Consider the following 24,154-nt stretch of genomic DNA (forward strand, 5'->3'; position numbering starts at 1 on the left):
AAGTAATGTCAAATTGCTCTTTTACCTTCATGTTGGAATCAAGATTTCTCTGCTTACAGAATTCCTTCCAAAATAAAAACAAAAGAGCAAAGTGAAGTCCTTATAGAAAACTTTTCCAAAGCCAAGGGAAATGTTACTGATTTATCTCTGCAGCCTGCTGTGTGTGCATCCACACTCTGTTCCTACCTTCTTTCCCTGTGGAGAGCATTGATGGATTCGTGAATCCTCCACAGTTCATTCTTAATGCTGATTAAGGTATAGAGAAGGAAAGAAATAGGGAAAATGAGTTTCAGTTGGATTTTAACCCACATTCCTAAAAGTCCATTGTAAGAATAATGTTTTTAATAAAAATATCACCTATTTTTAAAGACAGCTGATGTTTTGGTTTATGTCCATAAACAATGACGCAAAAAGTACATTGGCACAATTCAATTGACACAAAAGAAATTAAAACATAGAGAAAAATTTTAGGTTTGAAGAATAATTTACAATAGTCTCTTGCCCAAGTTACGTTGCCATCCTGAACATCTCCTTCCCCTAAGACCTCTAAAAAAGCAGTTGGGTCCACTTTATTTCCCTTGATATAAGAAGTCTCTCACTTCTTTCTATCTTCTACTTAAATTTTCTTATCTTTCATTGCTTCCTACTTGGATGTCTACTTGGAGATGTTGCTTCTCTTTGAATTCACCAAGTCTGTTAACTAATAATGGTTGGCTGGGCTCTCAGGATTTTCCCATCAAACCTCACATCACACTCGGCTCCCTGAACTGCCAGCCAGGGGCTTGTCCTGGCCTGACTAAGCTTGGGCCAGACTCCTGGGGCATAGTGTTCCAGCCCCTGACTCTCACATGTCTGGATGAGAGACTGGATCTCATTGCTTTACATTGATAAATAGTTGTGGCTGTTATTCTGCACAGCCTCCTTCTCCCTGCAAACGATAGGAGGTGCATCTGGCCACCAAAGGAGCACTGTCCCATAGGAATGTCTTGGAAGAGGAAGGAAGGAAGGGCAGAAGAAACTGAGCTATACACAGACTTAAAGTTACACTTCCTGATTGCTATGTGGCCTTTGTGCCCCCTCTGAGTGACCTATGCCCGTCTGCCTCTCCATTTAACTACTCAAATGGCTTCCATATGCTTAGCATAGCCTTTGAATCAGTGAGCTCTATATTATTAAGATGGAAAAACAAATCTGTAACTTTTTAAATAACATCAATACTACCATATGGTACGTATTTTTCTGTAATTGGGAAACATTTCAGGTTTGTACATGTGGACCTACTATGGCATATCAATTAAAGAGATACCATGATTATTGAGTCATTTTTCCATTAAAGGATATTAGTCTATTTCCAGTTTTTCAAAATTAAAAGCAGTGATGCTGTGAATAAAACTAAATGTTTCCTTTTGTACACATTCAAGTTTTTCGGGTTTTCAGTTTAAGAGATATTGCTCCTTTGTCCCCTTTGGGTATGTCTACACATATGCACACACACACACACACACACACACACACACACATACACACATGCACATTTGAAAACGCAGAAGAAAAGACATGCAAACATATATCCCAAACAGATTGCCTCTGGGGAACTGAGGATTGGACCTGGGTTAGGATTTGTAGCTGAAAAGGATATAACTTTCTGTGTATTATCTTGATTTCTTTTAAAGCAATCAGATTCATGTCTTATTTGTATAATTAAAATTTTTTAATAAAAACAAAGTACTACATACATAAGATGGTATATAGCAATTTTTAAAAATGAAAAAGAGGAGAGTGTAAGGGAAACAAAAACAGCAAAACCTCTTTGCAGTTTCCCACAGAATAAATAAAGGTTACCATGCAGACAAATCTGCACTGTGGCGATGTCTTTTCTTCCCCTTTATTCAAAGCAGGAAGTAGAGCAGCTCTTTGTGCTCACACATGTGTGCCCAGCTCTCGGCTGAGCACTCCACCAACCGTGCTGGATATCCCACACGGGTATTTTTGAATGAGTTGCACTCCGTAAGCTGATGATTAAAGTGCACAGGGACTGACAGGACATGACACAGAGATGACTGCACAGGCCACTGGTGGCCACAGGCCTTACTTTCCATTTTGACTTCTATCTAGTATAGCTGCAAGATGGGAACTAATTTCTCTTTGATGATTGAAAAGTATTACAGAACATCATCCTTTGAAGACCTAGAAGATCACACTGTAATGATTATAATGATTTCAAAATTATTCTAGAAAAAAATATTTTATAATAGCTTGTATAAAAAAATAAAAATAAAAGGGAGGTGATGTGATTCATAATAGCCAAACTATGGAACCAGGCTAGGAGCCCATCAGCAGCTGATGGAAACACACATGCACAAACACAAACAATGGAGTTTTATTCAGCCATAAAGAAAAATGAAATTATGTCATTTGCAGGAAAATGAATGGATATTGAGATTCATTCAGAAGCCAACCTCAGAAGGTCAAGGGTCATATGTTTTCTCTCATATGTAGAAGCTAAAGAGGAAAAAGGAAAAGAGAGGTGCAGGGGTGGGGGAGGGGGGATCTCATGAAAATCAAAGAGAGATCAGTAGTGGGAGAAGGGAAGGTAGGGAGTGATCTTGGCCAAACTATACTGTGTGCATAAATGAATATGTAACAACAAATCTCATCATTATGTACAATTATAATGCACCAATAAAATAATTCAGAAAAAGAGAGGATAAAAATGGGAGGTGATAGTCAAAGGGTATATATTTTCACTTATGCAAGAATTATGAGCCCTGGAAAACTAGTATACAGTGTAGCACCTATAGTCAACAATACTCTATTGAATACTTACAACCCGCTCAGGGGATAGATCTCATATGAAATATTCTTAACACAAACATATACATATGTACATCCTAATAATAACAAAAATAATAATCAGAGAAAGAGGAAACTGAGAAGTGATGGATATTTTTATGTCAAGGATGGTGGTGGTGGTGATGATTTCATGGGTGTATACTTATCCCCACACCTATCAAGTTGTATACATTAACTATATGTAGCTTTTTATGTGTCAATCGTATCTCAATACAGTGATTTAAGACTTGTTCTATAATATGCTAATAGGACTAAAGTTAGAATAATTCAAATAATGTTATTTTTTTATTTTTTTTATTGGTTGTTCACAACATTACAAAGCTCTTGACATATCATATTTCATACATTAGATTGAAGTGGGTTATGAAGCCCCAATTTTACCCCAAATGCAGATTGCAGAATCACGTCGGTTACAGATCCACAATTTTACATAATGCCCTATTAGTAATTGTTGTATTCTGCTACCTTTCCTATCAAATAATGTTCTTATATGAAAATAAAATGAAAAGCAATTGAGCTGAATAGAAAGCAGTAAAACACATCCTTAAATGGTGAAGATTTTAGTATATATTAAAGGGAGCATAATACAGAAATTTAAAAGGAAAAGATTTATTGAAGTAAAAAACAGGTGTAGGAAACTATCTTTGTCTCTTATCATACATCAAAACAAAGGCCAGATAGATTTAAAAGTTAAATGTCAGGATGAAACAAGTTAAAATAAAATACAGCTAAGGAGTCACTTGGTTTCTTAGTGGGGAAATTTTTCCAAGCATAAAACTGTGTAAGAAATTACAAAGGCAAAGATTGATAGCATTTTCATAAGAATTGAAAACAACCATATAGCAAGTCAGGTTATGAATAAGTCTAAAAGAAAATAACTAGGAAGATATATTTGACTTAGTGAAACTTCAAATGCAGAAAGTTTAAATATATTGATAAATCAAACTGATGCACCAATAAAAACGGGCAAAGGGCACTGAAAGAAAGGAAAACACAATTGCTTTCTAAACTATTTGGGGAAAAGTCTCATTCCACTCAATCAGAGAAATACAAAGTCAGGCAAATATGTTCTGCTCATAAAATGAACAAAACTCAAAACATAGTAATAACCAATATTAGCCTGTATCAGGTGAGCTGGCTGCCTGTATCCACTGGGAGTGTGATTTGATATGACTTTCAAAAAGGCAATTTTGCAACAGGCACGAAGAGCCTTAAAAACATTTCTACTTTTCTTTCTGGTGATTAAACTTCAGAAATGTATTCTAAGGAAATAATTGGGGATCTGTACACAAAGAATAGTATGTAAGAATTTTAAAAGCAAATTTTAAATTATAGTCAAAATTTGAAATAACCTAACAACAGAGGAAGACTTAAATGAATAATGTTATGTCCACTTAAATACCATTAAGATGATTTTGAATAATTGTAATGACAATGGAACATGATTACCTCTGTTACTATCTACTGACTACTTAGTCAATACATTTTGTAGTATGATCTAAACTAATTTAAAAATATTTACAGGGAAGGACATATATTGAAATATTATTCGTGATTACATCATGGGTTGTTTATATTTTTTAATTTGTTCATCTTTCTTTTCTGACTTTCCCACATTTTCTAAAATAAATATATATCCCTTTATGACTGGAGATAAAATTGTTATTTAAAATACATGTTCCCAGATTTTTCATTGATCACATTAACATCTTGAAAATATTCCCTAAACTACAGAATGGTTCACCAAACTTCACTCTTATGAAATGGTCCAGACCCATTGTGCATTATTGCCCATCCCCTTTGCCGTGGGTCACCTGGTGATGTGGGCTGCTGACATCTGCTCCTTGAGCCTGAGAGGCTGGCTGACGCATGCGTCTGGAGGCTGCTTCTGCTCTTCCAATTGGCCTTGTGTGCACTGGTGCTTTAGAGCTATTGTACCGGATGGAAAGCATGTTAGAAAGCAGTTACTCAGGAAGTTGTAGCAACTTTTAATGACCAGATATGATATTGAGGAAAACCTTTTTTAAATATTAAAAATCAGATGTTGAAGTCAGTAACCCCCATAGTAATCAAGTAGCTCAACTGTTTTCTCTGTGTTCTTTTCCAGACAATTTAGTCAACAGAGAGCCAATCAACCAATAATAGGAATGGAAATCCCATTTTTCCTTCTCCCTGACAATCTAGATGTGCGAATGCAAAGAAATCCAGGGACGATGGCAGAAAATCTTGTAGGTCATCTTGTCCAGGTCAGATACTAGGGATTCTAAGTACTGGTGTATATTTATCATGTCATATCTGAAAGAACACAGAATAGACCAGTTGAAGGTCAGGCAGACTCAACTTTATATAATTCCACTTAGTTTTATTCCTTTATTCAAAATTTGTTTTTAAAGCATCTTGCCATCTTGAGTTATTGCAGGTTTAAAAAAAAAAAAAGAAAGAAAACAACAAAAAAGCAGAGAGCTCTCTGCTCACAGAGTTCCCATCTAATGAATAGACAAACACTCAATTACTTTTGACATGCTGTGATAATTTCTACAAGACCTGATGAGAACATAGGGCAAGAAGTGATTATTCTGTGGTACACTTAGTTATGTCTTTAAGAAGTGGGCATTTGGGGTAACCTGTAGCTTCTTTGTAACACTCTATTCCCCACGTGAGAAGATTCTCTCTCCCTCTCTCTCTCCGCCTCTCTCTCTCTCTCTCTCTCTCTCTCTCTCTCTCTCTCTCTCTCCCCCCCCCCCTCAGACATAGTCTCACTAAACTGTCCAGCCCAGCCTTGAATTTGTGATCCTCCTGCCTCAGCCTCCCAAGTAGCTTGGATTTCAGACATGTGCCACTATGTCCAGCTCCATCAGAGATAATTCTAATCCCTTCTATTGCTCTGTCTTAGCTTAGGATGCTATAACAAAATACCACAACCTGGTTTCCTTAAATAGCAGTTATTTTTCACATTTTTGGAGGCTAGAAGTCTGACATTAGGGTGACAGCATGGTCATACATACATAGTTTCTGTACTCATGCAAACATTTAGAAACTTCAAAACAGTTATTGGATTTGATTCTGAAATAGAAATGGAATCATTCCCTACACATTATTCTGCTACTTAATTTTTTCCTCATTGTGTATGACGGTGAATATACTCTATCATCATAGGTAGGAGCTAAAACTTGTTCTTCTAAACAGATTCATTAGATTCTGTTGTATTCTGAATCATATGTATGCCATTATTATTATTATAATTTTGGGGGGACAGGCGACCCTGAAGTTGTTTCTGATTTATTACCCTGCCAATCAATGCTAAAATAAACATTCTCATTTACTATCTAGTGGTACCTCCATTCCTACAGGGTAGAATTGCAAGAATGTCACTGGCTGAATCCTGTGTTTATTTTACCACTTTGTGGGAACTAGTCTTCTAAAGCCAATCCTTCCACATTGCATCTCACCCCCATATTGACTGTGCCAACAATTCGCCCCTCCTAACAGATCTTCATTTTTTTCCCCTTGCTCACTCATTTATTTTTATTTTATTTTATTACAGTGCTGGAGATTGAACCCAGGCCCTCATGCATGCTAGGCAAGCACTCTACCACTGAGCAACATCTTCAGCCCTCATTTTTTAAAATACACAAACATGCTATTATTCCTCCCATCACAACAAATACTCTTTTAACCTTAGTCATCTTCTAGCTATGCTATTTGTTTATTTATTTATTCTCTCTATACTAAGGAGTTCTGGAATTTTCTTACTTGCTGTCTTCAATTTCCCACTTCCCGTTCTCTCATCCACTGCCACTAGTCTGACTTTTTCTGCTACCACTGTCCTACAATGCTCTGTTTGAGGTCATTGATGAGGTCCTTGTTGCCCAATCCAACTTGACTTAGCAGTAGGTTTGCACATAGGACAACCCTGCCCTCTTCTTGGGGTCCTTTGTGCGCTCATCTTCTAGTGTTCCTCACTCTCTGGGTTTTCCTCCCACCTCATCCACCACTCTTCCTCCGTCTTCCCTGTGGGTTCTTCTTCCTCTGAAACTTTGTAACGTGAAGTGTCAAAGGGTTCAGTCCTTGATTGTCCTCTTTTTTCTATTGACACTCTCTGATGATCTTGCATAATCTCATGGTTCTAAACCCTACATACATGCCAACAGCTCTCAGATTTGGAGCTCCAGCACATACATTTTCCCTAAGTTGTAGATATAGAGAGCCAACTGCTTAGTCCTCACCTCCACGTGAGTGTCTAAGAGCCACCTCAAACTTCCAGTGTTTCAAACCTAACCCATCTATTCCCACAAACATGATCTACCTGTGGCCTCCTCCTCAGGTGGTTGCAAACTTACCTTCTGTTTACTCCAGAACCACCATGACCATATTGTTTACTGTAAATACAAGAACAGACAGATAGGCCTGAGGATGAGAAGAGATGTTGTCTTGATTGATTCAAGTACATACATGTGATGGTTAGGATGTGAGCTGTCCCCCAAAAGCTCATGTGTGAAATAAAGCAAGAAAGGTTTAGAGGAGAAATGATTGGGTTGTGAGAATCTTAACAAGATTAACTACTGAAGGCAGGTAGGGTGTGGCTGGAGGAAGCAGGTTGTTGGGGGTGTCCCTTTGAGGTCTATATTATATCTGGCAAGTGGAGTCTCTCTCTCTGCTTCCTGGTCATTATGGGAACCATTCCCTCTCCCACACTCTTATGCCATCATGTTCAGCCTCACCTTGAGCCCTGAGGAATGGAGCCTGCTGTCTACTGACTGAGACCTCTGAAACCATGAGCCTCCAACATTGTTCTTTTTGGGTCTTTTAGTCACAACAGTGAAAAGGTGACTAAAACAATCGGGGAACTTATATGTGACAAAGGTGGAATTTTAATTCAGTAGGAAAAAGAGTACCTACCTGACTGCCTATCTGAAAGAAAGCAAAGCTAAAATAAATTCATTGAAATTTTAAGTTAATAATTCCAAATAGAAACACGAAGAGAAAAATTAGGAAACTATTTGCACAGCCTTGCTTCTAATGCCCGAGTCTAGTCTCAACAGAACAACTGGACCGGCAGTTTTAAAACTGAAGTTAGATTCTCTACTCAAAACCCTTCAATGCTTCCTCTAAGGAAAAGCTCAAGCCCTGCCACTGACCTGCCAGGCCCTTTAATATCTTCCTTCCCTCTCTTGTCATTTCCCTTGTCCTTCTTGCCCCCGGCCACACCACCCCGCCACTGTTCTTTGGACCTGCCAAGCAGGCTCCCACTTTGCCCTGGCTTTCTTCAGATAAAACTGACTCACTCCCCGTCTCTTTCAAGGCTTTCTTCAAATGTCACCTCTCACTGAAGCCCTCTGTGACCATCCTATTGAAATTTGCCACCAACTCTCCCTTCCAGTCTCCTTCTCTCTTACTTTGTTTCCCACCCCCACCTTTTACTTTAGTCCTTAAAATTTTTAATGCACTGCATCATTCCTTTATCTACCTGTTTTGCTTTGTCTCATTCCTCCACCAGGATGCAAGCACCATGAAAGTAGAGATCTTTGTTCACAAATATATCCCAAAGTGCCCAGAACAGTGTTCAATATTTATTGAATACTTAAATGACAAATAATTATTTATTGAGCAAGTCAATGAATGCTTTTCAGATGATTTTCTGAAAAGTCAATAGCAATTTGTACTTCTACCACGTTTCAAGGGTGTCTATTTTTTTCTATCTTCAGCAGCAAAGGGTACTGTCATTGAACCTTTGCCATTCTGCTAGGTGTTGGTGTCTCGTGGTTCCTTTTATTTTTCACATTTCTAACCATAAGTGAGGTTGAAGATCTTTTGGGGTGTTTAATGACCATTTGGAAATTCTTCTTCTGTGATTGCCTATTTACAAATTTGGTGTGTTTTTCTCCTCCTCTTTGTCCTGCTCATTTTCCTTATGTTCTTCTGGAGTTTTTCTTACCACTTTGCATAACCTAACCTCTGAGTAACCTGACTTGTCTTATTGTTGAAAAGTTATTTTCCATGTCTAAGGCTCATCTTTTGATTTTGTTTAGGACATTGTTACTGTAGGAAAATGTTTGAACTTCCATGCTGACATACACACCTGCCTATCCAATCCTTCATGATTTCTATTTTTTTTCTCTTTCTTAGGAAGGTGTTCTCCAGTCATAGATTTCTTATTGTTCTATTTTTTAATTCTAAATTTAAATCTTACTTTTGGAATTTATCATATGAGGCAAACTAAAGGCCAGGTTTTTTTCTTTCAGATGGATTATGAATTATCAGATGTATTTCAGAATTATGTGTTCTTTCTCTGTTGTATTGAAAAAGCAGCTTTATCACATTAGGTTTCCATATGTGCCAGATCAATTATTAGATTTTATATTCTCTCCTCATATCTACATGTCCATTTTTTAAAAATACTGTATCATTTGGTCATAGAGGTTCCATAGCAAGTTTGAACATCTGTTGAAGAACAACCCTCTCACTAGTCTTCAATTTTGTAAGTTTGACTATTCTTGCACATTTATTCTTCCACTATGTTTTCAAAATTCTTTTACCTTACATAGAAAGCTTTGAGATTTTATTTGGAAATGCATTTAATTGAAACACAGTCAGTTGTTATTATTCACAAGAACTGTGTTCTATAAAGTCACCTTGAACATTGAATTAGCAAATTCTGAACCATGGCTCCTAGGGGAGATACAGGGTTATGTTCCTGGGCACTTTTCCACCCACCAATCAATACATAACCTTTGTTTATGTGGGTTTTTGTTTAAAGATATCTTTTTAAATATACATTGTTCATTCACTGACATTGAATTCATGGTCCACAGCACTGTATCTCATGACTAAATAAAGCTCACATAACACAACATGTTCTCATTTAGGTCTAGCGTAGCTTTCTTGTGCTTAGGAAACTGAACAGCACTTCAGCACCATGCTTGGGGGCCTTTGTTTGCAACACTAAAATCACATCAAAAAGTACAAAAATGTGAAAAACATAGCCCCAAATAGACTATGTGGACATACTTGTTTACAGTGTGTGTTAGTTAGCTTTTTGTTGCTGTGACCAAAATACCTGACAAGAACAACTTAGAGGAGGAAAGATTTTTTGGCTCATGATTTCAGTAGTTCAGTCCATGGTCAGCTAGGTCCAAGGTAGAAACTTCATGGTGGAAGGGGTTGGCAGAGGGAAGCTGCCCAGCTCATGGCAACTGAGAAGCAGGGGGTGGGTAGGGCGGAAGGGACTGGGGAGGAGACAAACCCTTCCAGGATACGTCCCCAGTGACCTACTTCCTCCAACTAGGTCCCACTTTCCAGTAGGCCATTCAGCTATAGGTGGATGAATCCATTGGATGATGGGGTTAGAGCACCCATGATCCAATGGTTGCCTAATAGCCCCACCTCTGAAACTTTCTGCATTGGAGACCATGCTTTTGACACAAGAGTCTTTGGGGGGAACATTCCAGATCCAAACCACAACACAGTATGAGAGCTGAAGCAAAAAGAGAGCACAATGTACTGGGAATGTATGTCAGGCAACTCAAGATTTTGGCCTTTCTGGACATGTCTGTAAATACTGGAATAGTACCTTGAATATTAATTTTGGATTACTAATAACTTTTTTGCAAATAAGCAAATTTGTAAATACTGAATTTATGCATAATGAGGATTAGTCAATCCTCATTTTTGGAGAATGAGCGTTCTTATGCTAACGTCTTCCCTTCTAGGTATTTGGTATGTTTCTCTTTTTGTTTGGGTCTTGTTTTCTATACTCAACAAAGTAGTATAATTTTTTTTTTATACGAGCCATTTCTTTTTGTTAAACTTTTTCCCTAGTTTCTTTTAAAAATATTTTTTACAGTTATTACAAAGGGGATTTTTATAAAATTTCCAGCTGGTTATTGCTAGTATAATGAAGAGCACTGAATTTTGTGCATATTTATTTTATATTCCACTATCACTCAAAGCCTATTAATTCTAGTAGTTTTTGCTAGAGGTTTCTTGGGGATTCAGAATCATATTAACTGTAAATGGAAGTCATTTTGTCTGTTCTTTTCAATTTTCTTTGTATTGTATTTGTAAGAGTTTCCCTAAATATTTAATAACACTGATGATATTTGGCTCCTAGCTTTCAATTATGTTTTTGTAAATAAAAGTATTCTTTTCTCAGTGTGAATAATTGTAGGTAAAGTAAGTAAATCCACATCAAGAGAAAGAAAGTTTTTACTATGCAAACTGTTGAATCATGAAATAAATTCAATGTCATCACTAGGCAATCACCATTGATCTCTTAGAAGATGGTCACTGCTAAAGTGCCAACTTGATAGCTGTCGAGGATGTGTTTTGCCTATTATCACATTGTGAAATACGAATATTCCACATTAACTTTCCCTAGGTAAGACACTGAGCAGAACTTCTGAATTCATCAATATCCAGGCTGAACTGAAAATTATTACATAACATCAATTTGGGAGAACCCTATTGTACTTGGGGTAGACAGAATAGAACACACTAAAATTTAAATAACCTTTAGAGTTACCTAGCCCTTGCAGTTCCCTTTCTTTATCTTAGCCTCGCAAATACTATTCCAAGAATATGAATGTCAGGTTATTTGTTATTAAGTGAAGTAATTGGGTCACAGAGAAATAAAGTGACTCTGCTAAGGCCACACAGATAGTTGGCTAAGGACAAGGCTTCTTTGTCTCTGTGGACTCCATCAAACTTCTCCTCCTTCCCACATTATGTCCCCTCAGTCTGTCCAATTCCCTTTCATGGTTCATTCTAAAGGGGCTCACCTCATCTATCTATCCACAGACTCTCCATTATGTATACATCCATTTTATCATTCATTCATTCAATTAGCATTATTGAGCATTTATCATATTTAGACATTGTTATAGGTTTTGGCAAATACAAATGGAAACAATAAAAGATTCCTCCCTCATAGAGTTTACATTATAGTGGGGGACACGGGAATAAATAAATAAATAAGATTAGTAAGGTCCACAGTGTGTCAAAGAGTGAAGTGCTTTAAAGACTAAAACAAGGGAACATGACTCATAGTGCTAGTGTGCAGACAGGGGCTGAAATGTCAAATGCTCATCAGGAAAAGGCACTGAGGATGAGATCACACTTGAGCAAAGACTTTTGGTGGATTTTTAGGAGGGGCAGAGTCGAGCCATGCAGGAGATGGTCTAGGGTAACCCAGATGGCAGCATGCCTGGCAAGTTCAAGGAGCAGCAGGAGAAGCATATGGCTAGAGTGCATCAAGTCAAGGGAGAGGCACAGGAGAGGCTCAGAGCTGGTGCAGAATAGATCTGTTAGAGCCAGGCAAAAGGCCATTGGGAGAACATTGCTTTCTTGAACAATGGAAAGCCATCAGAAAGCTTGTGTAGGGGAGTGACAGAATCTGATCAAGGTTGGGAAAGGCTCTTCTGGCCTGTGGCACTAGAAGTAGACTGGGGAGATTGGTGAGTTTCTCTTAATAAAATAATAAAAATATGTAGAACGATGCATGCCCAGGGATGTTGACTATAGAATTATTAGGGGGCAGGAACTGGAAATAATCAAAAGTTTCAATAGTAAGCAATTGCTTATAAATTATAGCATTTTCTTACATGGATGAGAGTAAGGCTATTACAAAAGGAAACTAATGGCATGGGACATGCTCTCCATTTATTGCAGGTGAAAATAAGAGTGAAAAATTGTATTCATAGAATAATCCCTATTTTGTTGGTCATGCTAAAATGTGAATAGCATTCATCTGTGAGTAGTGGGATACTCAAGGGTCTTCCTACTTCTTTTCTTTTTTCTTTTTTTCAAATAAAGCATCAACTCTGAATTAGACTTTCAAAATCAAACCAGTAAAAACTAGAAATCTAAAACAAAGTCATTGTCTTTCTAATGCCTTCAATTAGATGGCCATTAAAAGGCCTTGCTGCCTCTAGTTCTACTCTAAAACTAAAGACCATTTCTAAAGGGAAGAGGTACTTTAATTCCTCTCTCCCCTCTACCACCTGCCTTCTTTAGAATCTTCAGTATTAGAAAAGTTGGCACCAGGCCCCGTGCTGTCTGTGCAACAAATACCCAGGTGCTCTGGGCTGCCATTTTATGGTCTGTCCCTCATGGACACTCACTGGCCTGTGCATGGTCAGCCATGTCCTTTGGATGCACCTGGTCCAGCTACCACCGCTTTCTCATAGCTTCTTTTCTCCCACAGCACCCTTGGAGCAGGTTTTTTCTGAGCATCCGGAGGAGTTTTGTACTTTCCATTGCTGACATCCGCTGAAATGGCCAACATTAAAATGGCATCAGATCAGTCTAAACACGGTCTTTCCTTTTATTGGTGGATTGGCCATAGTGAAAGTTTTGGGAATTATTTCTCTTACTTTTATGCCCTTGGGAAAATCATCTTACTTCCTTACCCCTAGAATTTCCTTATCTTCTCTGTATAAACATACACATTGCATGTTTATACAGAGACTCCAAATAGTTCATCCCCACCTCTCTCAACAACTCCTCTTCATTAGAGGAACCCAGGAAGTTGGAAATGCAAAGCTAGAAGAAGGAATGGAAGAGGAGTAAGTCTATGGTTGCTAATATCTTGGGCTGCGGATTCCTTTGAGAATTGGATGATGACTCATGAATTGATCTCCAGAAAAATAATCATGGGTTTAATCCTGTGGACATTTTCAGTGGCTTCATGGACCACCTGAAGTCCATTCCTCCACCTCACCTTAAGAATTTCTGCAAAAAATAAGTAAATAAAATAAATTTAAAAATTAACAAAGAAGGAAGGAAAGGGTGCATTAAAAGGTCTTCCGCTCTTCAAATTTGAAGTGCAGTAACAAAGTGACCACACGGTGGCACTGTAGCATCGTCTAACCCTGGGCTTCGGGCGTGGACAGAGGGATCAGAGACCGCTGGACCTGTAGAACCGAAGGCGTAGAGTTCAGCAAGGCAGTGCCCCGCGGGAAATATTTAGCAAGACGCGGGCCCTTGACTTTTGTTGACTATTCACGTTAAAGCGAGAATAAGGGAGAGCTATCCTCAGCAAAATCAATCCAACGTTCTTCGCTATAGTGGCATGGCGGGGACGGTGGCGCCATCTGCGGGAAGGAACTGATACATGGCAAATTAATCGTGAAAAGAAAAACGTTCTTTCTGGGGAAAGTGAGAATGCTTTTTGCTCAAAATCCACTGTTCTATTTCTCTATTTTCTTAGAACTAAATTTACTTGTTGGGTACTAATAATCGACTGTCTTAAACAGAAACAAAACCTCAAATACAGCTCTTACAGTCAAAACTGAGATAATAATCTCATTCTTTTTCCTTAAAGAAAAAAATACTTGAATTTTAGGAATCGGGAAAATACATGCAAAACCAGAACTTCTCCAAAAGTATACCAGCAACCTGAATTTTTGTTGCATCATTTTTACCAAACCAGAGCTTTTTTTTTTTTTTCATTTTTTTTCATCCATGCCAATTTCTAATGCTTCCCCCCTCTAACTTTCACAGACTTTTCTAGTATCCTGTGTGGGAATCAATGGTCAGATTAGATTCTGTTTGGCCTTTTCTTGTCCCCAAATCTGTGATGTAACAAGGCATGACAGCACATTCCTGTAATACCAGTGACTTGAAAGTTTAGGGCAGGAGGATCACAAGTTCAAGGCCAGCCTCAGCAACTTAGTGAGAGTCTGTCTCAAAATAAAAAAATAAAAAGGGATGGGATATAACTCAGTGGTAGAATGCCACTGAGTTCAGTCCCCAGTACTGAAAAAAAAAACCCTTCAATCTAAAGAAAGCATTTTTATTTAATTGCTTTTATTTTTTTAAATACATGAAGCGGAATGCATTACAATTGTTATTACACAAATAGAGCACAATTTTTCATATCTTTGTATATAAAGCATGTTCATGCCAATTCATGTCTTTATACATGTACTTTGTGGGGTTTTTTTGCATTACAATCTTTATTACACATATATACCACAATTTTTCATATCTCTGTTTGTATATAAAGTAGGTTGGCACCCAATTCGTGTCTTCATACATGTACTTTGGATAATGATGTCCATCACATTCCACCATCCTTGCTAATCCCCTGCCTCCTCCCTTCCCCTCCCACCCCCCTCTTTCCTCTCTAGAATTCATCTATTCCTTCCATGCTCTCCCTCCCTAACCCACTATGAGTCAGCCTCCTTATATCAGAGAAAACATTTGGCATTTGTTTTTTGGGGGGATTGGCTAACCACTTAGCATTATCTTCTCCAAACCATCCATTTACCTGCAAATGCCATGATTTTATTCTCTTTTTTGCCGAGTAATATTCCATTGGGTATATATGCCACATTTTTTTTTTACTTTTTTTTTAAAATTTTATTGTTGGTTGTTCAAAACATTACATAGTTCTTAATATACCATATTTCACAGATTGATTCAAGTGGGTTATGAACTCCCATTTTTACCCCGTATACAGATTGCTGTGTCACATCAGTTACATTTCCATTGATTTACAAATTGCCTTTCTAGTGACTGATGTATTCTGCTGTCTATCCCATTCTCCACTATCCCCAATCCCCTCCCCTCCCCTCCCCTCCCCTCCCCTTCTCTCTCTCCACCCCCTCTACTATAAATCGTTTCTTCCACTTATATAATTTTTCTCCTACCCCTCCTTTCCTCTTATATGTAATTGTGTATAACCCTGAGGCTCACCTTCCAGTTCCATGCAATCTCCCTTCTCTCTCCCTTTCCCTCCCGCCTATCATCCCTGTTTAATGTTAATCTTCTTCTCAAGCTCTTCGTCTCTACCCTGTCCTTGGTTACTCCCCTTATATCAAAGAAGACATTTGGCATTTGTTTTTTAAGGATTGGCTAGCTTCACTTAGCATAATCTGCTCTAATGCCATCCATTTCCCTCCAAATTCTATGATTTTGTCATTTCTTATTGCAGAGTAATACTCCATTGTGTATAAATGCCACATTTTTTTAATCCATTCATCTATTGAAGGGCTTCTAGGTTGGTTCCACAATCTTGCTATCGTGAATTGTGCTGCTATGAACATCGATATAGCAGTGTCCCTGTAGCATGCTCTTGTTAGGTCTTTAGGGAATAGACCGAGAAGGGGAATAGCTGGGTCAAATGGTGGTTCCATTCCCAGCTTTCCAAGAAATCTCCATACTGCTTTCCAAATTGGCTGCACCATTTTGCAGTCCCACCAACAATGAACAAGTGTACCCATTTCCCCGCATCCTCGCCAGCACTTGTTGTCTTTGGACTTCTTAATGGCTGCCAATCTTACTGGAGTGAGATGGTATCTTAGGGTGGTTTTGATTTGCATTTCTCTGACTGCTAGCGATGTTGAGCATTTTTTCATGTACTTGTTGATTGATTGTATGTCCTCCTCTGAGAAGTGTCTGTTCAGGTCCTTGGCCCATTTGTTGATTGGGTTATTTGTTATCTTATTATCTAATTTTTTGAGTTCTTTGTATACTCTGGATATTAGGGCTCTATCTGAAGTGTGTGGAGTAAAGATTTGTTCCCAGGATGTAGGCTCCCTGTTTATCTCTCTTATTGTTTCTTTTGTTGAGAGAAAACTTTTTAGTTTGAGTAAGTCCCATTTGTTGATTCTAGTTGTTAACTTTTGCGCTATGGGTGTCCTATTGGGGAATTTGGAGCCCGACCCCACAGTATGTAGATCATAGCCGACTTTTTCTTCTATCAGACGCCTTGTCTCTGATTTAATATCCAGCTCCTTGATCCATTTTGAGTTAACTTTTGTGCATGGCGAGAGAAAGGGATTCAGTTTCATTTTGATGCAAATGGATTTCCAGTTTTCCCAGCACCATTTGTTGAAGAAGCTATCCTTCCTCCATTGCATGCTTTTAGCCCCTTTATCAAATATAAGATAGTTGTAGTTTTGCGGATTGGTTACTGTGTCTTCTATTCTGTACCATTGGTCCACTCGCCTGTTTTGGTACCAGTACCATGCTGTTTTTGTTACTATTGCTCTGTAGTATAGTTTGAAGTCTGGTATCGCTATACCGCCTGATTCACACTTCCTGCTTAGCATTGTTTTTGCTATTCTGGGTCTTTTATTATTCCATATGAATTTCCTGATTGTTTTATCTATTTCTACAAGAAATGCTGTTGGGATTTTGATTGGCATTGCATTAAACCTATAGAGAACTTTTGGTAATATCACCATTTTGATGATGTTAGTTCTGCCTATCCATGAACAGGGTATATTTTTCCATCTTCTGAGGTCTTCTTCTATATCTCTCTTTAGGGTTCTGTAGTTTTCATTGTATAGGTCTTTCACCTCTTTTGTTAGGTTGATTCCCAATTATTTTATTTTCTGGGGGGATATTGTGAATGGAGTAGTTGTCCTCATTTCCGTTTCAGAGGATTTGTCGCTGATATACAGGAATGCATTTGATTTATGCGTGTTGATTTTATATCCTGCCACTTTGCTGAATTCATTTATTAACTCTAATAGTTTCTTTGTAGACCCTTTTGGGTCTGTTAGGTATAGAATCATATCGTCTGCAAATAGTGATAATTTAAGTTCTTCCTTTACTATTTTTATGCCTTTAATTTCTTTCGTCTGTCTAATTGCTCTGGCCAGTGTTTCGAGGACTATGTTGAACAGAAGTGGTGAGAGAGGGCATCCCTGTCTTATACCAGATCTTAGAGGGAATGCCTTCAATTTTTCTCCATTCAGAATGATGCTGGCCTGTGGCTTATCATAGATTGCTTTTACAATGTCGAGGTATGATCCTGTTATCCCTAATTTTTCTAGAGTTTGAACATAAAGGGATGCTGTACTTTGTCGAATGCTTTTTCTGCATCTATCGAGATGATCATATGGTTCTTATTTTTAAGTCTATTGATGTGGTGAATAACATTTATTGATTTCCGTATATTGAACCAGCCTTGCATCCCAGGGATGAATCCTACTGGATCATGGTGTATAATTTTTTTGAAATGATTTTCAATCCGATTCGCCAGAATTTTATTGAGGATTTTTGCATCTAGGTTCATTAGAGATATTGGTCTATAGTTTTCTTTCTTTGAAGTGTCTCTGTCTGGTTTAGGTATCAGGGTGATGTTGGCCTCGTAGAATGTCTTTGGAAGTTCTCCCTCTTTTTCTATTTCCTGAAATAGCTTGAAAAGTATTGGTGTTAGTTCCTCTTTAAAGGTTTTGTAAAACTCTGCTGTATACCTGTCCGGTCCTGGGCTTTTCTTAGTTGGTAGTCTTTTGATGGTTTCTTCTATTTCCTCTATTGTTATTGGTCTGTTTAGGCTGTCTATATCTTCCTGACTCAATCTGGGCAGATCGTATGACTTAAGAAATTTATCGATGCCTTCACTATCTTCTATTTTATTGGAGTATAAGGATTCAAAGTAATTTCTGATTATCTTCTGTATTTCTGAAGTGTCTGTTGTGATATTGCCTTTTTCATCCCGTATGCTAGTAATTTGGGTTCTCTCTCTTCTTCTCTTCGTTAGCATGGCTAAGGGTCTGTCGATTTTATTTATTTTTTCAAAGAACCAACATTTGGTTTTGTCAATTTTTTCAATTGTTTCTTTTGTTTCGATTTCATTAATTTTAGCTCTGATTTTAATTATTTCTTGCCTTCTACTTCTTTTGCTGTTGTTTTGCTCTTCTTTTTCTAGGATTTTGAGATGATATATGAGATCGTTTATTTGTTAGTTTTTTCTTTTTTTAAGGAATGCGCTCCAAGCAATGAATTTTCCTCTTAAAACTGCTTTCAATGTGTCCCATAGATTCCGATATGTTGTGTCTGTGATTTCATTTAACTCTAAGAAGTTTTTAATTTCCTCCTTAATGTCTTCTATAACCCATTGATCATTCAGTAACCTATTGTTCATTCTCCAAGTGATGCATGATTTTTCCTTCCTTCTTTTATCGTTGATTTTCAGTTTCGTTCCATTATGATCAGATAAGATGCATGGTATTATTTCTACTCCTTTATATTGTCTAAGAGTTGCCCTGTGACATAATATATGATCTATTTTTGTGAAGGATCCATGTGCTGCTGAGAAAAAAGTGTAACTACTTGATGTTGGGTGGTATATTCTATATATGTCGATTAAGTCTAGGTTGTTAATTGTGTTGTTGAGTTCTATAGTTTCCTTATTTAACTTTTGTTTGGAAGATCTGTCCAGTGGTGAGAGAGGTGTGTTGAAGTCTCCCATGATTATTGTATGGTGGTCTATTAGACTCTTGTACTTGAGAAGAGTTTGCTTGATGAACGTAGCTGCACCATTTTTTGGGGCATATATATTTATGATTGTTATGTCTTGTTGGTGTAGGGTTCCCTTGAGCAGTATGCAGTGTCCCTCTTTATCCTTTTTGATTAACTTTGGCTTGAAATCTATTTTGTTTGATATGAGTATGGACACTCCTGCTTGTTTCTGCATTCCATATGAGTGGAATGATTTTTCCCAGCCTTTCACCTTCAGTCTATGTATATCTTTTCCTATCAAATGCGTCTCCTGTAGGCAACATATTGTTGGATCTTGTTTTGTAATCCATTCGACTAGCCTGTGTCTCTTAATTGGTGAGTTTAAGCCATTAACATTTAGGGTTATTATTGAGATTTGGTTTGTTCCTCCAGTCATATTTGTTTATTTATGTTACTAAACCTGATTAGTTTTCCTCTTTGATTACTTTCCCCCCTTTACTGTCCTACCTCCCACTGATGGTTTTCAATGTTATTTTCAGTTTCCTCTTCCTGTAATGTTTTGCCAAGGATTTTTTGAAGAGATGGTTTTCTGGCTGCAAATTCTTTTAACTTTTGCTTATCGTGAAAGGTTTTAATTTCATCTTCCATCCCGAAGCTTAATTTCGCCGGATACATGATTCTTGGTTGGAACCCATTTTCTTTCAGTGTTTGAAAAATGTTATTCCAGGATCTTCTAGCTTTCAGAGTCTGTGTTTAGAGATCAGCTGTTATCCTGATTGGTTTGCCCCTAAATGTAATCTGCTTTCTTTCTCTTGTAGCTTTTAAAATTCTCTCCTTATTCTGTATGTTGGGCATCTTCATTATAATGTGTCTAGGTGTGGATCTCTTATGATTTTGCACTTTCGGCGTCCTGTATGCTTCTAGGATATGGGATTCTGTTTCATTCTTCAAGTCTGGGAAGTTTTCTCGTATTATTTCATTGAATAGATTGTGTATTCCTTTGGTTTGGAGCTCTGTGCCTTCCTGTATCCCAATGACTCTTAAGTTTGGTCTTTTAATGTTATCCCATATTTCTTGAATGTTCTGTTCATGGTTTCTGAGCAGTCTTGCTGAGCTGTCTATGTTCTTTTCAAGTTGAAATACTTTGTCTTCATTGTCTGATGTTCTATCTTCTAAGTGATCTATTCTGCTGGTAGTATTGTCAATTGAGGTTTTAAGTTGGTTTATTGCTTCCTGCATTTCTAGGATTTCTATTTGTTTGTTTTTTATTACTTCTAACTCCCTGTGAAATTGATCTTTTACTTCCTGGATTTGTTTCTGTAGTTCCTTGTCAATGTGATCTTTCATTGTCTGATTTTGCTGTCTCATGTCTTCTTTGAGACTCCAGATCATCTGAAGCATGTATATCCTGAACTCTTTATCTGACATTCCATCTGTTGCAGCTATTGCCTCTTCTAGAGTTGAGTTGACCTGCATTGCTTGTGGACCTTTCTTTCCTTGTCTTTTCATATTGCTTGTGTTTCTTTCTGCTTGGTGAAACTGTTGTGTTTTTGAAATTTTCCCCCTATTTATTTATATTGCTCTTGTATAGTTGGGAGATCTCTCTTGTAGGGCGGGTAGTGGCTGTGCTCCTCCTCTAATTAGAGTGATCTCTCTACCATGCTGGTTGGTCATAGGTCTGCCCACCCTGCGGGCACGGGTGGCTGCTCTACTCTGCCCCCACTCCAATTGTGGTGACGTTCCTACCACATCCTCGGATCGTTGGTCCTGATCCGGATGTGGGTGGCAGCTCTGCTCCACCCCTACTCCAATTGGTGTGACGTGTCTACCACGCTGGTCGGCCTCTAAGCCTGTTCCGCCGGTGGGTCTCAGATCTGCCTACCTTGCGGGCTTGGGCGGCAGTTCTGCTCAGCCTCCACTCCCAGTGGGGGTACCTAACTGCCTCTCCAACGGGTCGCTGGGCCTTTTCCGGACACTGGCGGTGGCTCTGTTCAACCCCCACTCCAACCAGTGTGACGTGACTGCCTCGATGCTACTTGTCCACCACACTGGCAGGCTGCCGAGCCTGTCCTGCCAGTGGGACGCAGGTCTGCCTACCTTGCAGGATCAGACGGCGGCTCTTCACGGCCTCCACTCCAAGTGGGGTGACTTGGCTACCCTGCCGTCGGGTCGCTGGTCCTGTTCCAGGCGTGGGCGGCTACTCTCCTTGGCCCCAGCTGCAGTTGGGGTGTCGTGATACCACACCGGCGGGTCCCTTAGCCTGCTCTGGGTGCAGGTGGCAGCTCCACTCTGCCCCCCAGGCCCCCGCAGCACCCAGCAGGACCCGGACCAAGAAGCAGTCCCTGTAGGATACCCAACCCTGAGCCACAGCAGCTTTGGGAGTCAGGAACCGGCCTCTCCGGTCCCCGCCACATTCTGCTAGGAGCAGGCTCCACAGAGCAACCGCTGCGGGTTCTCCAACCCCAGGCCAAAGCAGCCCCAGGAGCCCAAGCCTGGCCGCACCAGACTCTCCCTGCTCGGTGCCCAAGCCTGGCTGCACCAGACTCTCCCTGCTCGGTGCCCAAGCCTGGCCGCACCAGACTCTCCCTGCTCGGTGCACGCTCCGCTGGGAGCAGAGTCAAAGACGCAGTTCCCGCGGGCTCCCCAGCCCCGGGCCAAAACTGTTCCCGGAGTCAGAGTCCCGCTGCCCCTCGTCGCAAGTTTCACTTGTAGCTGGCCTCAGCTCGCGGTCCCCGCAGGTTCCCGGCCCTGGGCTCAAGCAGCTACGGGATCCAGAACCCAGCCTCTCCGATCCCTGCCACACTCTGCTAGGAGCAGGCTCCACAGAGGTACCCCAGCCTCAGGCCCAAGCAGCCCCGGGAGCCCGAGCCTGGCTGCTCCAACCTCTCCCAGCTCAGTGTACGCTCCGCCAGGGGCAGGGTCAAAGATGCAGTCCCCGCGGGCTCCCTAGCCCCGGGCCAAAACTGTTCCGGGAGTCCGAGCCATGCCACCCCTCAGCGCAAAATCCACTTGTAACTGGCCTCAGCCCGGAGTCCCCGAAGGATACCCCACCCTGGGCCAAAGCAACCCGGGGAGCTAGAATCTGGCCGCTCAAAGTCCGGCGCCCGCCTTGCCAGGGGTGAGCCCCGAAGAGTATTCTCCTCAGGATCTCCAGTCCCGAGCCTGAGCGATCTGTCTGCGAGACGCAGGCAAATACCAGCCTGGAATCACCTGTTCCGTAGTTGAATGAGCTGAGATCAGTAGAAAACAGGGATGATTGCATCAGCTCTCCAAGATGGCGGCTGCTGACCTCCTCCGTGTTCCGACCGGTGTCGGGAATCGAACTGGACCGGTTCTCTCCTCCATCTCAAGGCCAGAACTCAGCACTCAGTGTGGCCAGTGCGCCGCTGGCAGGAGCCTCCAGAATCCGCTTCGCTGTAATCCCGTTCTGGTACCTTGCCGCTAACTAGCGCCTCGCCCCAGACTCCATCCGCGGGGCGGTCCACCGACCAGGTACTGCTACCCTCCGTGCGGAGAAATCGCCCGCAACCAAGCCCCTGCAGCCGCATCCCGCGCACTGGAAATCTCTATATGCCACATTTTTAAAAATCCATTCATCTACTGAAGGGTTTCTATGTTGGTTTCACAGTTTAGCTATTGTGAATGGTGCTGCTATAAATATTGATGTGGCTGTGTCCCTGTAGTATTCTGTTTTTAAGTCCCTTGGGTATAGTCCCGAGGAGAGGGATAGCTGGGTCAAATGGTGGTTTCATTCCCAGATTTCCATGGAATCTCATACTGAAGAAAGCATATTTATATCAAGAGATAGTTAAGGTTGGGTGTAACCTTAGTCTTAAATATTATAATGTATGGTAGAAGCAGAATCTGTGATTTTGTTGGAAGACCTTTTTGTGGGGGAAGGGTGCTAGGGATCCCTAAGTTTCTGAGGCTGGCCTTGAACTATCGATGCTCCTGCCTCAGCCATGGTAGTTGCTGGGATCACAGCCATGCACCACTGCATTTTTTCAAGGCTATAGCTCATTAGAACTTAATCAATGAATACTTTAGTATTTTGCATTAGAAATTACCTGAACACAGTGTTCAATTACAGGATGTGACTTCTGGTGGAACTCGCTATGAAGACCGGATAAAGAACAAACCTGGCAGATGTCAAAGTTGAGACACTTCAGACAGTGGTATCTGCCAATTAAAATGAACATGCAGTTTATATCAATACCACTAGAACAGCAAAGAAATAATATTCAGGTGGAGAATGAAAACTTACAGGAGATGTCTGAACTATCCTGTTAACCTAAGATTTCTCTCAAAGTTGGTAGAGATATTAAATTATTTAACCAAATGAATCTTTTCATAATATTTTAAAAGCATTATATTAATATGGTTCTATCCAGCAAACTGTAATATAAAGGTCTGAGTTACCCTTCTCTCCCACTGCCCCCAAATGTCAAATGCCTTTTATATGTAGAGTACCAAGAGCTGTAACCCTTAAAATAAACCCCTAGGTCTACACAGATTAGGGACAATCCCTGGCTTTTAGAAGGCCAAGTCATTGCCCTTGTTCTGCTACCTTCAGATCTGTGACTGCTTCTACCCTCAAATGGCTTTATTAATTTCTCTAAGCCCAAAGCTATTGCTTACATTTTCTGAGAGCCAATAACACAAATTTAAGATTAGGATTATAATAGATCTGAACAATTTTTAATAGACTCAGAAAGTTAGAGCTGAAAGAAGCCCCAGACATCATTTGACACCAGCCTTTATTTTATTTTGCCTTGTGTATCTAGGAGTAAAGAGAGCTCAACAGAAGCATTTCTAGGTGGAAGCTTAATCTCATTCTTAATAGGTAAGGATGTATTCTGAAAGTTAAAATATGGAACTTCTTGTCTTCTGTTTTCTGGGGTGACTTGAGAGAATCACTTGAACTTTTTGAGCCTCAATTCATGCCATCTGTAAAATAGAAGTAACCATATGTGATTTATGTCTTGTATCCTGGTTTTGAACAAAAAATATTCAATATAAAATGGTGTGTCTTGTTATTGCAAAGTTAACTCTGTACCTGGCCCAGTAGAGGACATGTAGCAGTTCTATTACTATATAAAACACAACT

General features: G+C 39.7%; 1 protein-coding gene across 1 annotated transcript in view; it reads right to left on the reverse strand.

Annotated features, from left to right (window-relative positions):
- DYTN (dystrotelin) overlaps positions 1 to 24,154 on the reverse strand; it is a gene marked incomplete at both ends in the record, with an annotated part of 75,869 nt that overhangs the window by 25,535 nt on the left and 26,180 nt on the right. The window contains 3 exon segments of the mRNA XM_081261739.1: positions 4,668 to 4,782; positions 13,022 to 13,119; positions 23,115 to 23,226. Coding sequence (XP_081117865.1) covers positions 4,668 to 4,782; positions 13,022 to 13,119; positions 23,115 to 23,226 — 325 coding nt within the window.

The sequence above is a fragment of the Spermophilus citellus genome (assembly GCF_964194105.1).
Source record: "Spermophilus citellus genome assembly, chromosome: 11".
Taxonomy (NCBI): domain Eukaryota; kingdom Metazoa; phylum Chordata; class Mammalia; order Rodentia; family Sciuridae; genus Spermophilus; species Spermophilus citellus.